The sequence below is a fragment of the Pezoporus wallicus genome, unplaced genomic scaffold (genome assembly GCF_028554395.1).
Source record: "Pezoporus wallicus isolate ANWC-B61680 ecotype Strahan unplaced genomic scaffold, APGP_CSIRO_Pwel_v1 contig_8542, whole genome shotgun sequence".
Classification (NCBI taxonomy): Eukaryota; Metazoa; Chordata; class Aves; order Psittaciformes; family Psittacidae; genus Pezoporus; species Pezoporus wallicus.
Genome location: NW_026640148.1, coordinates 1,602,687 through 1,626,668, shown reverse-complemented (window position 1 = coordinate 1,626,668; position 23,982 = coordinate 1,602,687). Strand labels below are relative to the sequence as shown.

General features: G+C 53.7%; 1 protein-coding gene across 1 annotated transcript; it reads right to left on the bottom strand.

Moving 5' to 3' along the window:
• Positions 1-22,911, bottom strand: PODXL2 (podocalyxin like 2). Its single transcript, XM_057417515.1, has 8 exons — positions 22,772-22,911; positions 13,293-13,586; positions 6,624-7,519; positions 5,581-5,655; positions 2,677-2,833; positions 2,496-2,557; positions 1,120-1,299; positions 1-809 (listed from the first exon to the last, which is right to left on the bottom strand). Exons 1-8 carry the CDS (start codon positions 22,821-22,823, stop codon positions 600-602), a joined length of 1,926 nt encoding a protein of 641 aa, XP_057273498.1. The 5' UTR covers positions 22,824-22,911; the 3' UTR covers positions 1-599.
• Positions 22,912-23,982: the final 1,071 nt, after the last annotated feature.

Below are 23,982 nucleotides of genomic sequence, written 5' to 3'. Positions count from 1 at the left end.
GAAGGACGTTTTCCCCAGTATCAAGAGCTCACCTCACCAGCAGCTGAGCGCTAGAGCACTACAAAACCTCTTTTCAGCTGTGGAAGGCAACCTCTGACCAGGACCTCACTGAGTCTTGGCTCCCCTCCACCTGGAATGCAGAGGTTTTACTGCACCTGCAGGGACTGAGCATGATCTCAAGGTCAGGATCTGGCTGCCAGAACTCCAGCTGCACTCCCAAAGGGAATTTACTCTCAGAGCTGGACTCTTGCTGGCAGATTCAGCCTCTCCACCTTGCTTCTCAAGCCCAGCCACTCTCAGCCACTACCAGAGAGCTACAGTAAGTGCATTTAAAGGCGATGAAAGCATTGGTGCTACTGATAGGAACACACACACAGAGACCTACAAACCCACCCCTCCCGCTTCCCTCTGGTCAGGGATCCTCCTGGCTCCAAGCCTCAGATGCGGGCTCAGGACTTCCACTGGGAAAACTTCCACAAAGACTTGACCTCTTCCAAGCCTTTAAGAAGTTCCTGAGAAGCCACCTGATCCCGTGGTCCATCAGTTAAGATAGGAGAGAGACAAGTGTATGTGAGGGGGTGGTTCCCTCCCTTCCTGTTCTAGAGATGCGTGTCTTCCTCAAACACATCCACGTCCTCGCTCGCCTGCTTGTTGATGAGCACATCCCAGCTCTCTGGCCCATTGATGGTGTTCCCACCGTTCACGCTCGGCTTCTTCTCCTGCATCTCCGACTGGCTGTCACTGGCCACGTCCAAGGTGGGGTTGTCATGGCAGCCGTTCTCCACAAAGCGCAGCTCCTCGCCGTGTGACTGTGAGGAACACAAATGGAGACAAAGGGGGACAGGTCTTAATACTGCTGAGGAGCACAATCACAACAGGCTCTGAGGGCCACCAGGGACCCTGCAGGGTCAGTGCAAAAAGGAACATCTACTGCTAGCCCAGCCCTCACAGTGGCAAAGAGCACAGCTTTGAATCTCTTACACTTGAATGGGCTTCCTTGCTGCTCCAGCAGTGTATCCAGCTAAGTGGACAGGGGAAATCCACCTCCCTCAACTTCCCAATCCCCTCCATCCCAAGAGCTAAGAGTTTAGCCACCTTCTCTGCTCATCCAGTGCTCACCATGTTCTTCATCTTGGGCAGGCGTCGCTGCCAGCAGTTGTATATGAGCCCCAATACAATGATGATGGCACAGATGGAGCCGATGATCACCAGGACCACAAAGAGCTTCCCATAATCACTGCGTGTCTGGTTGGGGTGCGACTGGCAGCTCGTGGTGGTTGAGTAGTTCTGGATGCCGATCTGGAAGGAAGGAAGGAAGGGATACAGTAAATCCCATGGGATCCTGTTCAGACTTTCCAGGGTCCAAGTACAGGACCACCACTGCGAGCAGAAGAACTAAAAGCCAGCACTGGGGAGTCAGGATGTACACTGGCTTCCATGACTAGAAGGCACATAACTAAATAGAACACCATCTTCCGAAAGCTGGCACATCAGCAGATGACAGTAGGCATCATCTTACCTTGACCACCTACACAAGGATCACACCTATGTGCAAGACAAGAAGGCCTGCATAGGGGCACAGTGGCAAATCACACCTTGCACCAACACAAATCCTTCCTGGACACTTCCAGCTGATGATACTTTGGTTACCCAGTTTCTACCGGGTTGGCTTTTTGCACCTTCTCTGGTGTAAGCCAAGCAATACACACCAAGCACTTCATTTACTTTGCCTAACTGCTCCAGTTTGATAGGTCGGGTGAAAACCTAGGAGCAGACAGCCAGCAAGGGGCTAAAACCAGCAGAATTACTCCAACAGTGTAACAAATCCAAGCAGAATAAAACCCTTGGTGCCTACATGTCCCTAAGAGCCAAAGTCGAGATCATGGGGCTAATTTGACCTCATCTCCATCCTCTTCCAAGCCGCCCAGGGTTAGAAGGGAATACATGAGGGCTAGAGGCAGCTGGCAGAGGAGCCTGGCATCCCTCACCTCTGCTCCTCTGCCTGCCCTTGTGTAGACTGTTGTCTAAAGGAGTGAAATGCAGACCCTGGCACTGCAGAAGAAAGTGTGTGAACATGTCTCATCTAGTGCAGGCACCTCTCCCACCTCTTTAGCAAAGCCTGAGAGCAGCCAGTGCATGTAAATCAGCTGTAGGGTGAGCAGGGCCCAATCTGGGGCTCTGCAGCACCCACATTGCCACTGGCAATAGCGTAGAAGGGATGAGACCAAGTATCCCAACAAAACGAATGTGTGAAAAGCAGCTTCACAGCCAAGCCAGAAAAGCAAGGAGGGAATAACCCATAGTTACTCTCTTAATGGGAGCAGACATTTGATGGCCTGGCAGCTACCAGAGAGTGGAGAAGAGAGTTTGCCAAGTGTCTGACTCATCTGTTTGCCTGCACTCGGTTAGGCTGAGATATGCTCCCAGCTTTCAAGTTGCTTATTTTAATTGTATAGCTAGTCTTAACAAATGGAGGCAGGCAGACAGGCTCTTACCTCTGCTAAGCTCCTCTTAACATCCCCCAGTGCCATGAGAACATCTTTTGTAGGGATGACACCTGTGAAGAAGGAGAGGAAGAGATCAGCGCTGCTCAGCTCAGTGCAGCTCAGATGCACCCATCAGTCTGAAATCCCCAGCAGGATGGAGGTCTTGCAGGCTCCTTCTTGCAGCACTTACCCTGCTCCCCTGCCAGTGTCATCAGCAAGTGCTTGTCGTTCTCGTTGGGTTTGCTCAGAGAGATGAGCCAGCGGTCCTGCAGTCCATCCGCTTGCCTGGAGAAGGCATCCTCCACCAGCGCCAGCAGCTGGGGACCCTTCTCCAGCCGAAACTCCTCCTGCCGCAGGAAAGGCACCTTGGTGACCACATGGTGGGGATGGGGCAGAAGCAGCACCACAGGGCTGGCACAACTGCATGGTCAAAAGCAATGCTAAACCTGGTCCAGCGCTTCCTTGCTCATCCCACGCTGGACCCACACACATCTCCTGATGCATTAGCCCTTCTCCTCAGCTCCTGTGGTCTCCATACACCCTACACAGTGCCAAGCCCAGGTCCCCTGGCTCACTGGGGTGCTGAGGTGCTGTTATGGTAAGAAGGATGCAGCGGGTGCCGCTCAGCCCCACAACATGCTCGAGCCACCCCTTGACTGCTCCTTTGCTGCTTTCCCACTCCTGGGTTTCTATTCCTGTCTCTGGTTGCCGTGGCAACATGAGGGCCACGCAGCTGATTAATAAAATGGAGAGCTCCCGTTGCCATGGCGATCTGAAGCGCTCAGGGCAGGCACAGGCCTGTGCCCAAAATGGCCTAATTGGAAGAGACACCAGTGACTGGGGCCTGAATCACAGTGCCCTCACCTCACCGGGTTGTGGTTTGGGCATGGGAAGCAAGAGGATGCAGCACCGGGCTGCCAGGTCCTGGCTCTGCTCTGGGTGATGCAGAGGAGGAGGAGCAGCTCAGCCCAAGAGCCCAAGGACAGAAGTGAGATGTGATGGGCAAAGCTGAGGTTGCAGAGCACTGATAAATTGTCCATGGTGGAGAAAGAGGAGCTCAAAGGAGCCTGAACGCACATAAGCCAATGTGGAGGTCACCTCCCGGTGCGCAGCCAGGCACCACTGCTGGGTCAGATCCTGCAGTCCTCACCTGGGCAAAATGCCCAGGGATATGGAATGGGAGATGTGCCCAGAGAGAGACTGAAGTGACTCCCTTGCCCAGAGCCCATTAGGAAGATAAATGGGCTGCCAGCTTAACCCAGTGACACAGACATCATCCCTGCAGGAGGCAAGAGCCTGGCACTATGAAGAGTGTTAAAGCCCAAGGTGCAACCCTCTGGAAGGGGCTAAGCATCCTCCCGGTCCCTCTGCTTTTCAGTGGGACTTGGTATTGCACCTGATCATCATCAAAACATAGGAAACATGAAACAGAGAAATGTTCCTCTGATGGCTCAGAGGAATAGTGACTACCTATTCCTGTATGATCCATGGCATCAGAACAGGAAACGTGAGGAATCCCCTTCACACTAATTTGAACTATAGCACCTGCAATGTAGGTTCTCCCTTTGCAACCCTGGAAATCCAACCACCACAGGGCTCAGGTATGGAAACCAGGAAACAGAAAGTACAAGCAGAGGATCGGTGAGTTGCCCAAACTGAGCAAGTTACCATGGGTAAGAAACAAACTGCATCAACACCATTGGAAAGGAGAAGAGCTTGGTTCCAACTTCATGAAGGTGGTAATGGGATGCAGGGAACAAAGTGATGTTCATGTTAAATATGTGTGTTAACACGTGTCCCTTTGAATAAAGGGGAGGACAGCACAAATCTTTGGCAGAGAAATCTGTTTTGAAACGTGAAATCAAGTAGAAAACCAGTTCAGCCCTGCCTATCCCTGGCACTGTCTTCTTTTAGCAAGGATTCAATAGTGAAGGCATCATTTGGCTGAGACATCTGCACATCTGCTTGCCAGTTCTGCCCCTCCACTGGTTTAACCAACACAAGGGCAAGGGACCATGGGAAGCAAGGTACCACACATGACAAAATGAACTTGCATTAATTAACCACAGAGATAGAAGAAAGAGCAATGGGGACTGGGACATGGAGGAAATGGGGCAGCAGGACTCTGGTTTTCAATCCGAGTTGCAATTGTGAACTGTAGCAGAGATATTTAGAACTCTTCAAACTGGTTTGCTTAAGTCAAGAAGAGATTGACTTTTCATCTCCCCTCAAAGCAGTCAGCATCCTGCAGGGTGTACAGGAACTGCCCTGCAGGAACCAAAGCAAAGGAGCTGCAGAAAGCAGGAGCACAGACACACGAGGCCATAGTTCCCCAATGAAACATTCCAGTCTCAGGCTGTCAGGCTCATAATCATTGCCTAGAATTATGAAGGGCACCTTGACCCCAAGCCCCTCACAACAGGTTTTTGAGTGCTGATAAAAGGCCCAGCAGAGGTGAACGAGCCCCTTTAAAAGGGACCCACAAGGGGCTCTGAGCTCATGAATTAACCGTGGCTTTATGGGGATGGATGGACAGGCAGTGGATCAGCAGAGCGTGGCTGGTGAACAGACCCAGATAACACACAGATAACAGGGTGGGGAGAAGAGGCACTTAAGGAAGATTTAGTGAAAGCTACTTGACACCAAACCATTCACAGTGCAAATGGGGAGTCCCCATTCCTCTGAGCCATCAGAAGACATTAGTATATCTTGGAAGGAGGGTAAGGAAGAGGAAGAGAGGAGGGAAGAAGAATCGCACTTCAGTCCCGTCGGCAAGAGGTGCAATGTTAAAAGACCTCATGACGATCCAGGTACTGATGGCAGAGACTAGCAGCCACAAGGGAGTCAAAACTCCAGTATGAGACTGACATGTGCTAGACTGAGCAAAATCATCACTCTCCACCCACCCTTTTCCCTCCTGGAGAACAGCAACATTTCTGTCCTCCTCCCCTTCTCTCCACAGCCTCTACAGGGAAGCTGAGATTTCGTGATTTAGAATGTTTTGTAGTGAAAGTAGACAGCAAGAGCTGCGCCTGCCTCCATGTCCCCAAGCCCTATTCCCCCTCTGCCATCGAATGTCTTTGGGCTGACTTACACAGTCGATGTTATCTGACATGTTCAGGATGATGTAGTTCTTCCCCGCAAGGTTGCTCCAGTCTTTGCAGATCACCTGGAGAGACAAGACAAAGAGCTGGGTTTGGGTAGAGAATGCAGCTCTCCTGCTGAAACAAGGGACAGGGCCAAGGGGCTGTGATGTACCCCCTAGAAGCACTTCTCAAAGGGTGTAACTCTCTACTGAGGAGGAATCACCATTTCAGTGCTAGCACACAGGGCAAGACAAGGTTACTATGCCAGCTTGCCACAGCCCACTTTCCTTCCACCTCTAGACTGGAGGAGGACTCACTCAGTAGAAAGCTGTCCAGCCTGCAGCCTGATTCCATATGTGATCAGCACTGAACACAAAAGCTTCTCTAGTCCTTAAACTGAGGAGAGAGGGCAGCACTCTGCAAGCAGGACAGGATGCACAGAAGGACTAAGTCACCTGCTCATGCTACTTGGGTACTGAGGGGCAGAAAGCAGCATTAAAAGCATTCCCTGGTACTTTCTCAGAGCCAGCTCCTGCTGTGTGTCCATCCTCAACCAGCTGCCAGGTTGCTGTATCCAGGCACTGCAGCTCACCTCACACCTCCTCTCCCCCAGGCTCTCCTAGCCCAGCATCCTCACAGATTGCTGTACCCTGCTCTGCAGCTGGTCCCTGCAGGCAGCACCAGCAAAAATAGCACTCCCTTCTCACTCCCTTCCCAGAAATCCTTAGGGCCATTTTTGTCCTGACACTTCCAATAATGCAGGCTGAGGAAACAAGGAGCTTTCACTGCTGTGCATGCCCCAGAGGGCAGGTGTTTATTAGAAGCAGGATTCTGTGCAGCAGTTTGCTTGGGAGGAGCAGGAGGATGGATACCCAAAACTGTGGAAAATTCACCCCAAAACCCAGTTTTGGTGGGGAGAACAGAAGCAGCTACATCCACCAGCCAGACTTAGGGATGTGGGTATGGTTTAAGGGGTTAAACACCCCCCAAAAAGGGACACTCCCAACTATCCTCACTAAACCTCGCACCCACTCCCTGCTCCTAGTGTTACCTGTGCTGAGTCCCAGGGCAGCTCTGTGGGCAGCATGGCCATGCGGGAGTCCCCAGCCTGTGGTGCCAAGCTCCTCTCTGCTGCTGTAGTCTCAGTGGCTGGCTCAGTGTCATTCCAAATGGGATCCAGCACAGCCTCATCAGCCCTGTCCCATGGAGATGCAGATGAAGTGTGGTGCTGCTCACTCCCAGGTAAAGTCTGGGTGTGCGGGGAGCTGCCTGCAGGAGAGGGTGTCCCCACAAGTGTTTCCACTGTCTGCTCCGTTTCAGTTAGCACCGTGGGCTCCAGCAGCTCCCACCCCACTGTGTACTCTGAGACCTCCTCTCTCGATGAAAGCTCTTCCCCGTCATCCTCCACTGTGGCCTCTGCAAGCTCTGCTCCTGTGGTAGTCATAGTCAGCTCCGAGTCTGCTCCTCCAACAGCCCACGTGTCCCCAGCTGTCACCTCAAAGGACTCTTCTGAATCACTGGGAGACCCTGCAGCAACAGTAGGTGAAAACACAGAGGACACAGGCACAAGACCTGGTCCCATGCTGCTGCCCAGGTCTAAGCCTGCGGAAACAGAATCCTCCTCTTGCTCTCCTGGGGCTGCCTCAGTCACAATTCCTGGCCTGGCAGAGACTGTGGAAAAGAGAAGGGAGAAGGAGTCCTCTTGGCCCATGGGTTCAGCAGATGTAACCTCTGGCCCAGAGGTCTGGAAGCTCTCCACTCCTCCTCTGGGGTGCTCTATGGGGAGCAGCCCCTCTTCCTCCTCCAGGGTGCTGGAGAAAGGCGTGCGCGAGTCGGGATCAACAAGCTCTGCCGATGGCTGCACAGTGGCTGGTGCCCAGCTGTCCTTCACCCGTGTCCTGTTCCCTTTCTGCCCGGCCTTCTGAGATGCAGCAGGGAAGTTGTAATCTAAAATGAGACCCAAAGGACTTCATGTCACATCCCAAGTAATCATGAACCCAGAAAGGCAGAGAGCTGGCCCCATTGTATGTGTCCAGCCACAGATGGGGTTCAATAGCAGTGACCCTCTAAGAGCAGGTAGCCTGCCACAAAAAAGAACAATCCCATCTGACAAGTGCAGCACAACGTCCTGCACATCCCAGTGAACCCACTCTCCCTAGGGATAACCCACCTGTTCATTCTCTCCACTCCTTTTTGTCCTCAGGCATTTTCAGAGACAATAATAAATAACAGCTTTGATATGTGGCATGTTTAAGGTGAGGTTTTGAGTGTCAGAAGTCAGGCTGGGACCCAGAGACTCATTGCAGATGGGATTCAGAAAGCTATGGGGTGGTAGCAGGAGTCAGCCACTAGCTAAAGGGGAAACACTAAGGAAGAGAAACAAAAGCACAGCAAACCCAATCCTCCTCCCTGGCCCCAGAACCTGCATCACCCTGGGCATCTTTGAAATGCCACAAACCCCTCCCAGCCACACACAAGAAAGCATCCATGCCATGATGCTCAGAGGGGGACAGCTCGGAACCGCTCATGGAACCATGGCCCTGTCCCAGCATCTCCAGTCTAGCAGTGACGGCCCAGATGAGCGCAGTGGGCAGCTTCAGTCACCCCATCCCCTTGGGAGGCTGGCTCACCCATCTGAAATTCCACACCTCCACCTCACCTCTCTGCCGTCACAGCCTTAGCTCACCCCTCAGTGCTTCCCACCAGCAGTGATATTGCTCATATTGCAGCATCCAAGTGGCTTTGCCTCCCCCAGTCCCCCTCCCCAGCTTTTCCCTTCCAACCTCTCTTACAAAGACCCTCAGGCTCTTCTCTAAAGGAAGCATCTTGTACAGCCCTCCACGTCCTGCCCTTTGCATCTCTCGCAGGCCCAGGGCTGGGTCACACAAATGCATTCCCTTTGTCTGAGGAGATGATTTGCCCTGGGAGAGGTGAACACCAGCTCCAAACCTCTGCAGGGGCAGGCCATGTCCTGCTTCCCCCAGAATCAATACAGAACTTCCCCGACATCAGATGGGCCGAGCCTTGGCTCTGCACCAGAGCAGATTTCCAGCCAGCTGTTAATTCAGTCCATTTCTGCTGCTCCTCCATTCAGAAAACCTGCTCTCAGCTGCTGCCCTGCAAGGTTCCCTCTATTTGCACTACTGGCAACTGGGACAGCGCAGAAAAAGGGTGATCCTCCCTGGTTTTAGTCCACACAACCTGACCATAAGGTCTTGATTGGATTAAACTGGAAGATCATGTTATCCAGTGATTGAATTACTGATAACCACAAGGCACTGTAATAAAGACATGAACACTCCTGGGCTCCCCCCCCCCAGCTCAATAGCACCATTCTTCCTGAAGCACATGCTAACCTGGGGAAGTGCGAGGTGCACTGTAACACAGCCAGCTCTGAGGCAGGCTCTGCTCACTGTTTTGCAGTATAGAGCAGGGAGGCTTCCTACAAAGAGATGTATTCCACTGGATTTACTCTGCGGGGGGATTTCAAAGAGGCAAAATGCAATTACTGGTGCTGGAATTGAGCTGGTCTGGGCTAATAGCCTCATCTTCCAGAACTAGGAGAAGGTAGTATCGGTGACTCCAAGACAGGTCCACACACAAGAGGGATTATAGTTAAAAGAGAGACCCCATGGTAGCAAAGTGGTTAGGTCTTACGCTTGGAATTGGCTCCAGGTAGAGACCAGGCACCCAAACAGAGCCAGGTAGGGCTGGCTGCGACAGAATAAGACAGAGAAACCCTTTTTCACAGGTCAGCCTCTGCCAGCATCATCTTTGGTTGAGGTGGCTCGCCCCAGGATTGATCACTTGAGGTGTGAGTGTGCACTAAACCAAGGCATAAACAAGAGGCATCCAGGAGCTGAGCTGGGGCAGGCGGCTGCTCAGCACTAAGCTCCTTATGCAGACAGCCTTTACCAGGTGCTTCATTTCATTAGTGCTCAGGCTGAAGATGCTATTAAGAACACCAGATTTGCTGTCAGTCTGGATAAAGAGGCAGCCGATTTCAGTAAGGGTGAGAGATGCTGGGATGGCTCTGGCCAGAAGCAAGTATTTCCTCACAGAAAGAAGGGAATCTCACTATATCAGATAGGGATGGAAGAGATTTTATCCCTTTAGCTGGTCAGAAAACTTCTTTGAATGCGATCCTTCTAACTTGTCTGACCTGCAACCCCTCAGCCATGCTCTGCTGGGAACCCCTTCTGCTAATTACTATGAATAATTAAAAGATTACAATTCCACCCCCCCCCCAAATCACCACATGCCATCCCAGTGAATCACCAATCTGTGATACCAGATTTGATAGCTCCAGCACAGACAAGCCTTGGTCTTCAAGGACAGAGCCTTGGAGCTAGAGGAGCAGACCCTGGCTGTAACAAACTGAGCTCTGTGCCAGCCCAGCACATGACAAGATGTGATGCTGCACTCCAATCCTTGGAGATTCAGTTTTGGGGCAAGGGAGGAGAGGGACTGAGTGCCTTCATTCACCCTCCCTTTTGGGAGCCCTCCCTTCCCAGCAGTTAGTGATTAGGATGCCCCAATCTAGAGCCTTCACTGGAAAGGGAACACATGGGGCACTGTGTTCTGAGCCACAGGCAAACACAGACAGGGGCAAACCAAGGAGCTCCCCAGGATGGATAAGCCACCATATAATTCTTCCACTAACAATCGGGGCCCTGCAGCCCTCAAGGCACCCACCTTCTAGCCCTAAATCTAGAAGAGATGTTGCATCTGTTGCTCAGGAAATCCAGTGTGACAGAAGTGAACACGGGGATTGGAAGCCTCCAGGCAAAACAAGATGGGGAAGGTGGGAAGAAGGGAGATGTGAGTTGCTGCAGGTCCTCTCTGTCTTAAGGGTTAATCTGTGGCTCAGGCCAGTTTGATACCACAGCTGAATCAAAGCAGCCAAACCCAAACAGCAGGCTGGGAAGCTCCTGAAGGCAGTGGGATGCAGAAGCAGCAGCTTCACAGCTCCACTGACTTGCCTCTTGGCTGCAGTATGAATCACATGCTGCTTCTTTCCATAAGGATATGCATCCCCATTCCCACCAGAGCTAATCCATCTCTCCCAGATGCAGCCCCACTGGGTAGCAGCTGTGCACGGGTGAGCACACATGCACTTCTGTGCACTCCCAGACAGAGTGAGATCAATCTCAGGCTCCTTCCCAGGCTGGTGTCACTGGTGTCAATCCAGAATGACTGCTCCATAGCATAAACCAGCAGAAGCAGGTTATTCAGAGGGAGCAGAGCCCCAGGCTGAGCTGTGCCCTGCCACTGGGGTTTGCTGTCTCCAACAGCTGGCCCCCGGTGCCACACAAGCTCCTGAAGTATTATTAAAGGATATTTGAGTGCACTTAAAGCCCCAGAGCAGCAGCTGCAGATTGCTATTATCTGTTACCTCCTGCAGCCCCAGAGTCACACAAAGGCAGAGGGGTCCCCTCACAGACTGCAGAAGGACGTTACAGCAGTAAAATACAAGAAAGGTGACTCAAAGAAAGAGGGGAGGCTGAGATGAGCTCTTAGGCAGAAGCTCTTCCCTGTGAGGGTGCTGAGGCACTGGCACAGGGTGCCCAGAGAAGCTGTGGCTGCCCCATCCCTGGCAGTGTTCAAGGCCAGGTTGGACACAGGGGCTTGGAGCAAGCTGCTCTAGTGGAAGGGGTCCCTGCCCATGGCAGGGGTTGGAACTGGATGAGCTTTAAGGTCCCTTCCAACACAAACCGTTCCACGGTTCTATGAAATCTCAGGAGATCTGGCCTAACGCCACCAATTCCAGGCACCAAACACAGAAAGGAGCCAGCACAGGTCTCCTTTCACAGCAGGGAATTTTCTCTCCAGTACTATCACAATCCTGCTTTGTGCCTTAATTGATACAGGGGCTCAAATCTGTGCCTGGGACAGAGCTACCAACTCTTCCAGACTACACTGCTGTCCAGAGAAATTCCACGACAGGAAAACTTACACCATGAGATTTTCTTTCTTAAACAGCAGCTGCCTGAAACTGTTTAATGGATTTATACATTGAAAATAACCCAACAGATGTCATCACACGGCTCCACCAGGCATCGCATGGAATCTGCCACGCACGCAGCACGTTGCATGCACCTCTCGTGCAGGAGAGGGCTGTCCAATTGAGGGATGCTATTGCAATATCCTTCATTGTAAAATGACACACAGCAGGTTTCTAATTAAATTTTAAGGAGAAATGTGCTCCCAGCTCTTGAATAATTCAAACTGTTCTATTAAGCATGGCTCTGAAACATCACCGAGACACGAGCTCCGGCCACAGCAATGGCCAGGGGTAAAGGCAGTGCTGGGAAGCCCAGCAGCGGTGAGCTGGGCACTGCATAGGGTATGTGCAGAGGACAGCTGAAAGAGTACATCTGCTCATGGAGGAAAGCACTGCAGGCAAGGACGGAAGCAGAGGGGAGCGTGTTGTGCATGCAGATGGGAGGAGGCACGTGCAAGAGGCGAGGTTGGTTCGGGCTCCTCTCAATGCACAAGCACACGCTGGCCTCCAAGTCACGTCCAGGCCTGAGCACACGCAGGTGCCCGCTGGCACACAAATAACAGTGCTGCTGAGCACGCTGCCAATGCACCAGAGGGGCTAAACCACAGCACGGCCCAAAGATGCCCTGGTAGGAGCATTGCGGCATCCACCCCAGCACCAGCACAGCTCCCCATGGCCAAGACCATAAGTGCCCCGGGGCCACATGAGCCACAGGGCAGCAAGAGCACAGCCAGATGAGTTCAGCAGCAGCATTGGTGAGCAAAGGGCTTTGGGATGGCCCCTGCCCTACACAGCATGTCTCGTGTCCCAGCTGGCAGCCAGAGGCACAGCCCTCAGCGAGGTCTTCGTTAAGGTCACAGAAACAGGAGCAAAGATCAAACAAGGCTTGTGCTTTCTGACTGTAGACCTCAGTCGGACCCTCTGCAGGGAGGCAGTGATGCCAGGTAAGGGAGGAGGGATAAGGCTGAAGCCTGGCCCCTGGGTAGCACTTAATACGTGCCCCACATGACACTTAAGAGCAGGAGCACTGTGAAATAATCTCCTAAGATACTGGAAACCCTGCAATGCTCCTCCTCCTCCTTCCTCCCATCCCTCCCCCTGAGAGCAATGAGGGGCTTGGGGGGCTCAAGGGTCTCAAGAAACAGCCCACATTGGCAAGCAAGCGCAGGTGCTAACACAGCTCATTTTGGCCATGAGTCCCCTCAGGAAGAAAGCAGGACAGGGGAGGCAATAGGATAAGGGACAAACCTGCTGTCTGCTCTAAGGTCAAATCCCCACCGAAATCATGGAGTGAGGACAGCAGAGTTTAACCAAGGGAAGCCAGCTCTGACTCAAACCCCAAGATGGCCTTGATCTTGAGACCTTTAGGCTGCGCTTAACTGACAGCAATAGAAAGAAGGGAGTGAGAAGAGAACATAAAAGGGGGAAGGAGAGAAAGAAGGGTATGAGGCAATGGGAAGCTAGGTGGAGGCAATACTTCTCCCAGCCCATAGGAGCTCAGGAATAAAGGCTCAGCTGTAACTTGGTTTCTAAAGCCTATGCTTGCTCAGGGTTCACTGGGGACACATCAGGCACTGAGGTGAGAAAATAGAGCTGACGTTTAATCTCAGGCCCTCTTAGCGAGAGTTGTGTCAAAGCAGCACGGATCCCTGCATCCTTCCACCTCCTCAAACCCCACACAGCACGGGGAGGAGGAATGGGTTCAAAACAACCTACCTGTTGTGGGTCCTAAATCCAGGCTGGAGTCATTGAGCTCCCCACCATCTTCCCAGAAGTACTGCGGGGGCTGTAGGATCTTGGACTCCTCATTCTCCTCACTGGCAAAGCCCGATCCCGGGGCAGCGTGCAGAGAGACAGGGGTAAGATCAGGCTCCACAGGCTCCGGGCTGGCTCGTTCATGGGAATTCATGGCTTCCAGGTGGGGCAGCACGGCAAACTCCAGCAGGGACGTCGACGTGAGGCCATCGGCGGTTGTCTCCTCCGAGGAGGCAAGGCAGAGGTGCAAGGTCCCTGTACAATGAGTAAACCCATATCAGAAACAGGAGTGATACCCACCGTGCTTGTCTTCTGCTCCTGCCAAGCCAAGCTGCTGTGCGCAGCCTGCAGGTACCCTGCCCTGCAGATGGGCTGAGCCCTGAGCCGATGAGGAAAACTGGGGTATTTTGGGAAACATCCACAACCATGAAGAGTGTTCACATCCAGGAGGAGCTGGTGCCAGAAGCCACCCAGCCCGGGGCACCTCTCTTTAGTGGTACAAAGAAGGTTCACCCTCTCTAAGGCTTTCTGCCTCTTTGGAAGCACCATGGGGTTGTTCAACACCATCCTGGAGAGGAGGTGGAATGTCTGCTCCTTAAACCAGGAAATCCTGGCACTGTGAAGTCAATGACAGTTTCCTACTTGACTGCCACCCAGGCATGACTTCACCCTGGTGCTCCTGACCCGCAGCTGTATTATATGCAGGGGGACTGAAGTAAAACAGAATTACTCACATCACCAATATCAATCATGTTTCAAACCAGCAGGCTGGAAATCTATTAAAGTCATTGAGTTCAACTGCATTTTGCATTCACAGTTTTTGCTACCATAAGGAAGGGCTGTCACAGGTAAGGAGTCAGATGCCAGCAGCAACCAGCGACCGAACACCGAGCAGGCAGGCAGGCTGCATTTCACACTCCTCCTGCACCAATTACAGCCTTGTTATCTCCATTTGATCTATTAGAAGGTTTGACTGACACCTCCCGAGTCCTAGATGAGACTTTAACTGTGATTTGTGTCAAGGTACATTCACATGCATATTGAACTTCAATCAAAAAGCAAGAGAACAGCACCTGGAACTTGGCTTTCTTCAACCCATAAATACCATGACAAATACGGAGACAGAAGGGAAAAAATGAGATTACCAAAACACGCTTTCCATTTAAAACAGTTCTGTTAAGCAAGCAAAGTATCTCATGTGGGTGAACTGAACCAATTGCTTCCCAGCCCTCTGTTCTTCAGCACATGAAAGCTCGAAGATCTCATCCTCTCTCAGCTGATTTTTATTCATAGATCAGAAGGAAAGGACAAGTTTTCCTGCTTCCTCAGCTCATCCTGTGCTTCCCAGCTCTTAATGAACTAGTCACTGAACTGAACTAATTGAACAAGCTGAAATGAAGGCTAATTTGGTATTTTTCTTTGAGAACTCATTTGCTAGACAAGAGAAACGCAGCAGATCTAATCCAGCTGTTCTTCAGTACAAAGTACAGTGCCTCGTATACAACTCCAGGAGAGGCAGGAACAGGCACCAGTGAGCAGGAAAACTGAGACAACAAACAGTAGGGCATTGGCTATATGAAAACATGAGAGGCTTGTGCTGAAGGGAGGCCATTAGTGGAATTCCTCAAGGTCTCTCCTTGGAGCTGCTGGTCTTTAATATTTCCCTAAGTGTCCTTGGAACAACAACTGAGAACATCACAATGAAATCAGCCAAGGACACAAAGCAAGGAGACTCCTCCCTGCACAGGAGGACCATAGGACGAGCTAACGATGATCCCAAGGATGGCAGTAACACAAATAGTCTGAAAAGAAATAGAAGTCACCACCTCAAAAGCAGCACCAAACATCCCAAAAACATCCATTAGAAATGCCTTAAGAGGAGAAATTCCCCCATGAGGAACATCACTGCGGCATCACTGGAATGCAGGTGTGGAACTGCTTGCACAGTCCCCAAGTATTAGAAATAGATTTGCCAAAGCACTGCTGAGACATCACTTGGACGCTGCATGCAGATCTCGAGCCACGTGGCCTGAAGTGATTTAAGCAGAGCTGAACTGCCTCCAGGCAAGGGCGCAGGCCAGGCGACCTCCTGGGGTTCCCCCCCATCACTGCATCCCACAGCTCCACATCCCAGAAGGATCAATCCAGATGAGGGCAAGTGCCAAGATGAGCTATAGGGCAGCAGCAGAGGGGCTGGCCCTGGTGCGTTCATCAACAACACTGGCTTGTAGCCCAAAAAGCTTGGGAGTTGCTACTCACTTGATTCCCAAACCTGTCCTGGGAATGCTGGCAGCTGGAAATGCATTTCTCAAGGTTTCTGCCTGCTCTGACCCTCTCCACCTTTCTCCACTCTTCTCTCAACTGAGCACAATCCAATATTGGTTACTCTTTCCCATACACTCCTGGGCCAGGCTTCAGCACATCTCCAGCTCATTTATTTTGTTCTATTGATCCAAGGCCAGCGCAGCCACAGACAGGGAACGGCAACAGAGGCAGAGTATCGAAGGGGAAGGAAGGTTCTGCAGCATCATGGAGCCAACCAAAGCACCCAGGGATGGAACAGCTCCCTGTGAGCTTTGCACACACGGAGAAAACCACAGCTCAAAATGAGAGGTCAAAATGAGTTTCTTGTGCACAAGCACAGCATGGACAGGGCAGTCCCCACACCGATCCAGTGGTGCTCACCCAGCTCCAACATGATGGTGCCTACACTGCCACAGCAGACCTCTTCTGGCGTGTGAACCTGGGCACCCAGAGCTCATCCCGTCCATGTGGGAAGCTCAGATCCTGGGAGTCTGTTTACCCTCCTTTAACTCTCAAGTGTTTACCCAGTTAAACCCCCTAAGCTGCATTATCTTGTTTACTGGGATGCTCTCCTCAGCCCAAGATAAAGCTACACCACCTCATCCCTAAGAATGAGTCATTAATAGACACAGACTGAGCAAGCTAGGTTTCTCCTAGGGTGGATCTGGAGTAAGACAATGCCTTGGGACCTGACCCACAGGCACAGGATGCTGAGAATGGCCTGGAGAAACCCTCTGTGCCAGCAGCATCAGCCTGAATGCCATAAGGCTAACAGCACCAGTGTACAAATCAGAACCTCCCTGGACAGCATCCTGACACCACGTTTTGCACCAGCAGCAAGAACTCAAAGGCTTGAGGTGCCAAACAGCACACCCAAGGTTTGCCACCGTCCCCCTCTCTTCCAAGCATCTCATAAAGGAGCTCAACGCAGCTGTCAACGGGCAAAGAAAGAATGAAAGCAGGAGCTGAGCTGAGCGGGAGGCAGGGAGCACAGCTGAGAGGGGAAATGTAATGCCCAAGACATGGGTGGCTGGCCCTTTTCCTCCTCGGGTGAGGACCGGGGATTAGTCCCCTTCTACCAGCAATCAGTCTCCCAGTTTTGTATTCCAAAAGGCAGATCAAGCCATAGGAATAAAGCAGCACTAGAATAAAGCCCTGCAAGTGTAGATGGGAGGGAGCAGGGAACGGAGCCAGGGCTTGCCAGCTGCTTCAATGGGGCGTTTGTCTTTCATTTCTATTTTTGCGGCACCTCTGCGTAACCTGGAGGAGATGAGGCTCCGCATGCTAAAGAGGGAGCCAGCCTTGGGGCTGAGCACGGGAGGAAAAGCCTCCCCAGAGCACACACAGCAGGGGGAGAAAGGAGGGAAAGTGGGAGAGGCAGGTGGAGGGAACAAAGGCGGAGAGGGAGCATCCAAACCAGCTCCGGCGCTGGCTGCGAGCCCTCCAGCTGCGCGCACCCACAAAGACGACACGTGGAGCCAACGCTGACCTTGCAGAAGATGCTTCCCTGCTGTAAGGAGCAGAACGAGGTGATTTCCACAGGGAATAACAGTGCAGTGTTACCTTCCCAAGGCCACTGGACAAGAGCCAGCCAGGAGCGCGCAGATGAACCAGGTTTGCTAGTGCTGACCCCACGGGCCCCTCAGGACACAGCTCCAAGGCGAAGTGCAGATGCTCACCCTGTCCAGCTCAGTGCAGTTCAGTGCAGTGGTCCCAGATGAGGCAGACGGGGGAGTTTTGCTCAGCAGCATGAAAAGGATGCAGTAGAATTTGAGGGAAGCACATCTGCCAGTGCTCCCCAAGTGCTGCGAACAAGAGCAGCTCCACACTTCTAAACAACGCTAAAAGAACCCCAAGTATGTTCTCCATTAACCAAGAACCACATTATCCCTTTGCCACAAGGCAAGTCACTTCTCCATGGGCTGGGACATCTGGTGGAAAGCTCCCAACTGGCCCAGGACTGAATAGGACTAGAAATGAAAGAAGAAATAATTTGTTTCTGTATCCAGCTGAAATGAGAGCAGGGATCTGGGGAGACGAGATGGGATCTGGCTGCCACTGTGTCAAACTGCCTTGAAAATTTGCTTGCTTAATTACCAACAAGCAAACCTCAGTTTTCTCTCCAAGGAAAGTCACAAACATCCCTCAAGGTGTCATCACACCGGCTTGACCTACCAGGGGCTGGTGTGCCCTTTGGTCTGCCCAGCTGAAGGATGGTTTTCCCTCTCCTTCCTGGGTGCTGTGGCTACACCATGGTGCCTATGAAGGGAAGAGCACTCACCTGGAGCACACACTCTGACTCATCCATCTCTCACTAGCAGAGCCTGTACAACGGCACTCAGGTGCAGCCACACTCTGGGTACCAGGGAGGGGGGACAGAGCAGCTCCGTGCTGCCAACTCGGCAGCCACAACAACGCCCATCTGGCCCCGCTACCGCTGACCTCCCTTTCCAGCTGACCCCAAACCCAGAGTTACCCAACAACACTATTTCCTGGGACAGCTAGGTCAGGAATGGGTCATTTACTGATAATCAGTTAGGACAGAAAGACAATGACCAGATGAGGGAAGCATCTGCCAGGGATATTCCATCCCTGGAGGAACCAGGGAGCAGGGCCCAGGGGCAGAGCAGAGAGAGGCCTCAGGGCAGAACACTTCATGGAATACAGCAACCCCAGAACATAACAAAATAGAGCAATTTTAATAACAAAAAACATCCCAACTGCAGGCAGCTGAAGGACTTCCAAGCTGGTTTCCCCACACTCACCTGGAATCTCTGCAGCCCAGACTTCAATAGCTGGCACAGGGAAGCACATGGGATGTCCATGTATCAGACCAAGACCATGTGGTGCTAATTCAGAGTTGCAGACCATACCTGTGCTGGGATGCTCCACCTAGGAACCACATCCAGCTCCCACACACCCCTTGCTGAGTTTCCCTCTAAGCAATGGGGAAAGCACTTGTGTCTGTGTGGAGCACATACACTTAGCAACCTGCACCAACAAGAGGGACAAGGCACAACTCGATAAGCCTTTGCAATGGGACAACTCTTTAGAGCAAGACCCTAGAGCACACAGTAGCTGTGCCAGCATCTTTAAGCTCTTACAGATCTTTACAGCTGGAACAGAGAGCTCAAACACCAGGCTACAGGTTCTGCATGCACTGAATGGGCACTACCTTGCACAGCACCACCAGCATTTGCTCCCTTGGCATTTCAGCAGAGGACGTCTATAGCCTGCGGACCCAGGTACATCCATAGGAAATGGCATTTCACTGCAAAAGCAGATAGATGCAGACGTGCCCTTTATCTGCACATGTGCACCAGGAGCCTGACCTCCAGAGGTGCACAGGGCTGGGAAGAGTCAGGTTCTCCTGTCACTAGGATCAGTATCATCAGGACTGCTCGGAGCTCACCCATCTCCACAGATGAGACTCCACACAAGCAGGTCACAGCACCTCAGCCAAGCCATTCTTGCCCCTTCTGGGAGTCACAGCCCTGCTGCTTTCAGGCTCCAGACTCTTTGCCTTCGCTCCTTCCCCACATCATCTCAGCCTTCACACCTCCCTCCTGTGCTGCTGCAGCGCCTGCTCCGCTCCTCTCGCTATCAGTGGCAGTTCCAGCTCAGGCGGGGGAAGATGCAGCAGCCTCTGGGGAGACAGCACCGGGGAGACAGCTGCACACAGACAGCACAGTGATCCTGCCTTCCTCAGTCACCGTCCAGAAGCCTCCAAACAGCCCCCAGGGTTAACAGACCACAGGATGAAAGCCACTGATCTAAGAGAGAAACCACAGCCCACAGGTTCCTTTGCCCTCTTGCAAGCCCAAAGCATTCCACAACATCCCTGTGACAAAGCCTGTGCTTCCTCTTCTCACTCTGTCCCAGCCTGGACCACACACCCCACAGCACCCAGTCTGACTTCCAGCATACCAGATAAAGGTTGGTGGCTGCTTCATCTTCCAAGCCTCCCTGCCCAGGCAGAGCAAGTACCACTGCAGATGCTGGAAGGACTTCCATCAAGACACAGTCACCCATCAAAACAGAACAGAAGCCTTTTACATCCCAAAAGGCCATTAAAACTCACTGAGCACAAAATGGTTACACTCTGCTTCAGCCCCTGCAGCAGTGGTGATGACCACCCTGTCACACACTGGCATACCATGCTGCAGGCTCACCCCAAGTCTCCAAATCGTCTCAATGCACCCTAGGCAAAAAGCTCATGCAAAGGTCTGATAGTCCCCGGGCACACATATGGGTCCTGTCGACCTCCACAACACACCAGGCAGGATAGGGAGAGCTGAGGGTGGTTGCAGGGTCATGCAGAGGGAGGGATGCAGAGCTGGTTCCCAACAGTAGAATGTTATCCCCAGAACAAGACTGTACATCCAAAGCCTAGTAACCAGGGGTGGAAGCAAGCCCTGGCAGAGCACATCTTCCCTGCCAGCATCCCTGGCCTTCTGAAGAACCCAGCACATGTGCTTGCTCTGCCTCTGCGCGGGCTGTGCTCGTGTGGATGACAAACAGCCTCTCTGTGCTGCTGGGATTACGTGTCTCAGCAGCCAGCACGGATGGGAAGTGGGTTCACCCACTGCAAGCAATGATGCCCCTTCCCCACAGCCCCCATCCCTGCAGCAGGGGGATGCAGATGCTCCACTGCTGCTCATCCAGGTAGCCACAAAATGCCGGAGCTGCTTCCCACGCTGAGGCAGGGGAAGAAACTTTTGTGTGCTCTGATGTGCAGCTCATCGCCGGCAGCTTCCCCTTGAGGGCTTAATGTAGTTATTTCTACCCCTGATGCCTATAATTAAATGAACATTTCCTTATGGCACTGAAGAGGCCAAGGAAAAACTGACTACAGGGAATTTACATCCATCCTGATTTATACTCCCTCATCACAGGCTCATTCACACAACACTAACAAGGACCTAAGCAGGCAGAAGAGGAAAAAAAGCCTTCAATAGCCGACATGCAGACAAGCACCTGGGGAGACAGCAAGAGGGAAGAGACCAAATCCCTCTGTTCTCCCTCTCTTTTCAACCACATCATTTTCCTATGTGCAAAAGCAAAGAGGCTCAGATACCCAGGAGCCTGGAGAGATGCTCTGCCAGCAGACCTGTGCTACCCAGCAGCCTGATGGGTCCTGATCCCGCTTCAGCCCATCCCACTCCCGATCCTGGGAAGCACCCAGGAATCGCACTCAGACCCTCCAGCTCACTCTCAGGTTTTAACTATTCCCATCCTTCAGCACTGGAGCACACTGAATTATTCCAGGCTGGATCAGATCCTAAACCGCTGAGCAGAGCTACTAACATAACAGGGCTTGATGTATACATTCCCAGCAGGCTGCATCTCTGCTTCTGACCTCCTGCACAGGCAGGGATCCAGGTGTCCAGGGATGTGTGGCCAACTGAGTCCAGCCCCCAGAGCTGCCACAAGCCCCAGCATCCCCTGTTCAGTAGGAACTGAGCTGTCCCTCACCTCCACCCCTACAGCTCTCTGTGCCAGGAGAGCAGAGTCACAGGGGAAGCCAAGGACCCAAATCCTCCACATCATCACCAGCTGGGCAGCAGCACTAGAAAGTTTCCAGCAGCCTCAGCAGAACAGGAAAGACACCCTCCCACCAGCACAGCACCGTCAGCCATGGTCCTTTTAAAGCCACCACGAAGTCCATCTCCCTCCTCCACAGAGCAAACGCAGCTTTCAAGTGATGGGGAGAGAGCCAGCCCTTTCGGGTGGGGATACAGCAGCTCCCCCATGCATCTTACCCTGAAGGTGGGGACACGCACCCCCAGCTGAAGGTGGGGACATGGGTCTCTTGCTGAGATGTGGCTAAAGGACCTTTGCCAGTCGTGCCCGAGGTTTTCCCTAATGTGGACAACCTCCCAGGAGGAAGCCACAAAACTGGCTGCCTGCTCGGTGCTGGAAAAGCTCCTTGCTTCTGTGCCATGGAGCACTGGCACAAACCCCAACAGGTTTTCTGATCCATTTTGCTCTTTAAGCCCACTATTGTTCGCAATCCTAAAAAGGCTTTATCCCTTCTCTTTAGGGAGCCCCAGTCAACAGCTCGAGGCACCGTGCACACAGCTCACAGACAGAGCCGCTCCGAGGATGACACATTCCTCTGTGAAGGTTTTTGGGGAGATAGGGGTAATAAGAGATGTGCCGGGGGCTGGATGTCACCGTATCACAGCTCGGTCGTGCTGGAAGCCAGCGGATGGTTGGGAAAGCAGCCCTCCCCTCACTGCCAGGATGACTCAAGACAAAGACTCCCCCACTCTTTAAATGTCCCCGTTCTCAACTCCTGTTCCACGCTAAGCACAATCCAGGACAAAAAGGATAGGGAGGAAAAAAGCAGCCTCAGCCTCACGGGTCTTTGAGGGGATCCCTTTGTTGGACAATTTCCCCAGACTATTTATAAATAGAAGCAGAGCCTTCACAACCATTCCAAGTACAATTATGCCCGCACTTCCTTGCTTTTCCCTGGCACCCCACCTCGTCTCCCAATTACACGAGGAGGCTCTTGGGGAAACGCGGAGCAATTTGCGGTTCCCCCTTTCCTTTGTGCCAGTTTCGCGGTTGTTCGCAAAATCACCACGACGCCAGACGGAGGCATCAGTGCAAGGGAAGGCGGGTTCGGGGCAGCCCTGGCCAGGGTGATGCCGCTCCTCACCCCGCAGGGACCAGCGCTCTGTGCCCCATCCCCGAAGCGGGAGCCCCGCGGGGTGAAGCCCACCCGTACCCGTCTATACCGGGAGCCTGGGGCTCGACTGTCACCCCCCGGGGGTCCCGGGGCTGTCACCAGCCATTCCGAAGGGTCCGATGCTCCGTTAGGGTCAGCGTCTGGTACCCACGGAGAGCTCCGGGGTGGGAGATGGGGACCCCGCACAGATCCCGGTACCCGGGGATCACCGGCGGGGTGGGGGGGGATGCGATGGGGACCCGCCTCCCGCGGGGTTCCCGGGGAGCGGACACATGGCGGGCCGCGGCTGCCCGGGGATGGGGTCGAGAGAGGGAGACCTGGCCCCCGCGGGTATCCCGGTGCCCAGGGAAGGGACCGACACCCGCTGCCGGCGCCCGGCCCGCCCCAACCCGCAGGGATGGCGGCCACCCCGACCCCAACCCTAGCAGCCCCCACTCACCGGCGGCCAGAAGCAGCAGCAGCAACGCCGGGGCCCGGTACGACGGCTGCATGGCGGCGGCCGCTGCCCTGCCGCGCCGCCTCTTCACGGGGAGCGGGGCCGCCCCGCCGCCCGCCGGGCTCTGCCCCTCGCCGCCGCGCCCGCCCGCCGCCCGGCCCCGCACCGCATCCCGGCGCCGCCTCCTCCCGCCGCCGGTGCCCGCCGCGCCGGGGGCGGGGAAGCAGCGGGGTGGGGGGGGGGAAGATCTGCGCCTCGCTGCGGCCCAGCCCCGACCCCGGTCCCTGTCCCGGTGCCCCCCCCCCCTCCCGCCGGCACGGGCGTCCCGCGGCGCCCACAACGAGTGCCGGCGGCGCGGCTGCGTGCGCGGCCGGGGGTGATCAGCCCCCGCGGCGGGAACCGGCTACCGCCGAACTCCCCCCCGCCCTCAGCGCCCCCCTCCGCCGGCTGAGGCGGGAGCCGGAGCCAAGCGCCCCGGTGAGGCGGGACAGGGGGGCTCCGGTAGGGAGGGAGCACAGACCCTCAGCACCCATGTTCTGGCCGCCCCTCGGCCCAGAGTGCTGCTGGGTACCCCCCAGCCACTGCCTCGCCTCATGAGAGGCCCAGCATCGATGCTGGAAGGTAATGAGAGACAGAGCCTTGGGTGCCATGGTTTAGCGTGAGGCGTCCCTGCCCATGGCAGGGGGTTGGAACTGGGTGATCTTAAGGTCCTTTCCAACCCTGACTATTCTATGATTCTGTAACCTGGAGAAGCTTCTCCCACAGGACAGCTCCATTTCCCACCCCTGGAAGTCACCCAGTCCACCCACCCTGCTCCAACCTACAGCCAGCTGCCCAGGGCCACGGCTCCCAAGTATCTCCAGTGTTGCAGATGCAACCTCTCTGGGTAACCTGTGCCAGTGTTCAGTCATCCTCATCCTAAAACAGCATCCAGAGGCAACCTCCGGTGTTCCAGTTTGTGCCCATGGCCTCCAGTCCTGTCACTGGGCACCCCTTCAAAGAGCCTGGCTCCATCACCTTTGCACCCTCCAGGTCCCTGCCAAGCTGCTTTCCCGCTGGGTGCCCCCATCAGATGCTGGGCCTGAGAGTGTTCCTCCCCAAATACAGCACCTTAAGCATGTCATTGAACCCCATGAGGTTCCTGCCAAGGTCCCTCTGGGTGACAGCCCCTCCAGTTCCTCAGCCATCCCTCACTGTTGGGTGTCATCAGCATT

Excerpts from the sequence above, each read along its gene's own strand:
- PODXL2 (XM_057417515.1), bottom strand. The coding sequence starts at position 22,823 with ATGCAGCCGTCGTACCGGGCCCCGGCGTTGCTGCTGCTGCTTCTGGCC. Across the intron at positions 13,587-22,771 it reads GCTGCTGCTTCTGGCCGCCG|GGACCTTGCACCTCTGCCTT; the intron begins GTGAGTGGGGGC and ends CTCATTGTACAG. Across the intron at positions 810-1,119 it reads TGCCCAAGATGAAGAACATG|TCACACGGCGAGGAGCTGCG; the intron begins GTGAGCACTGGA and ends TGTTCCTCACAG.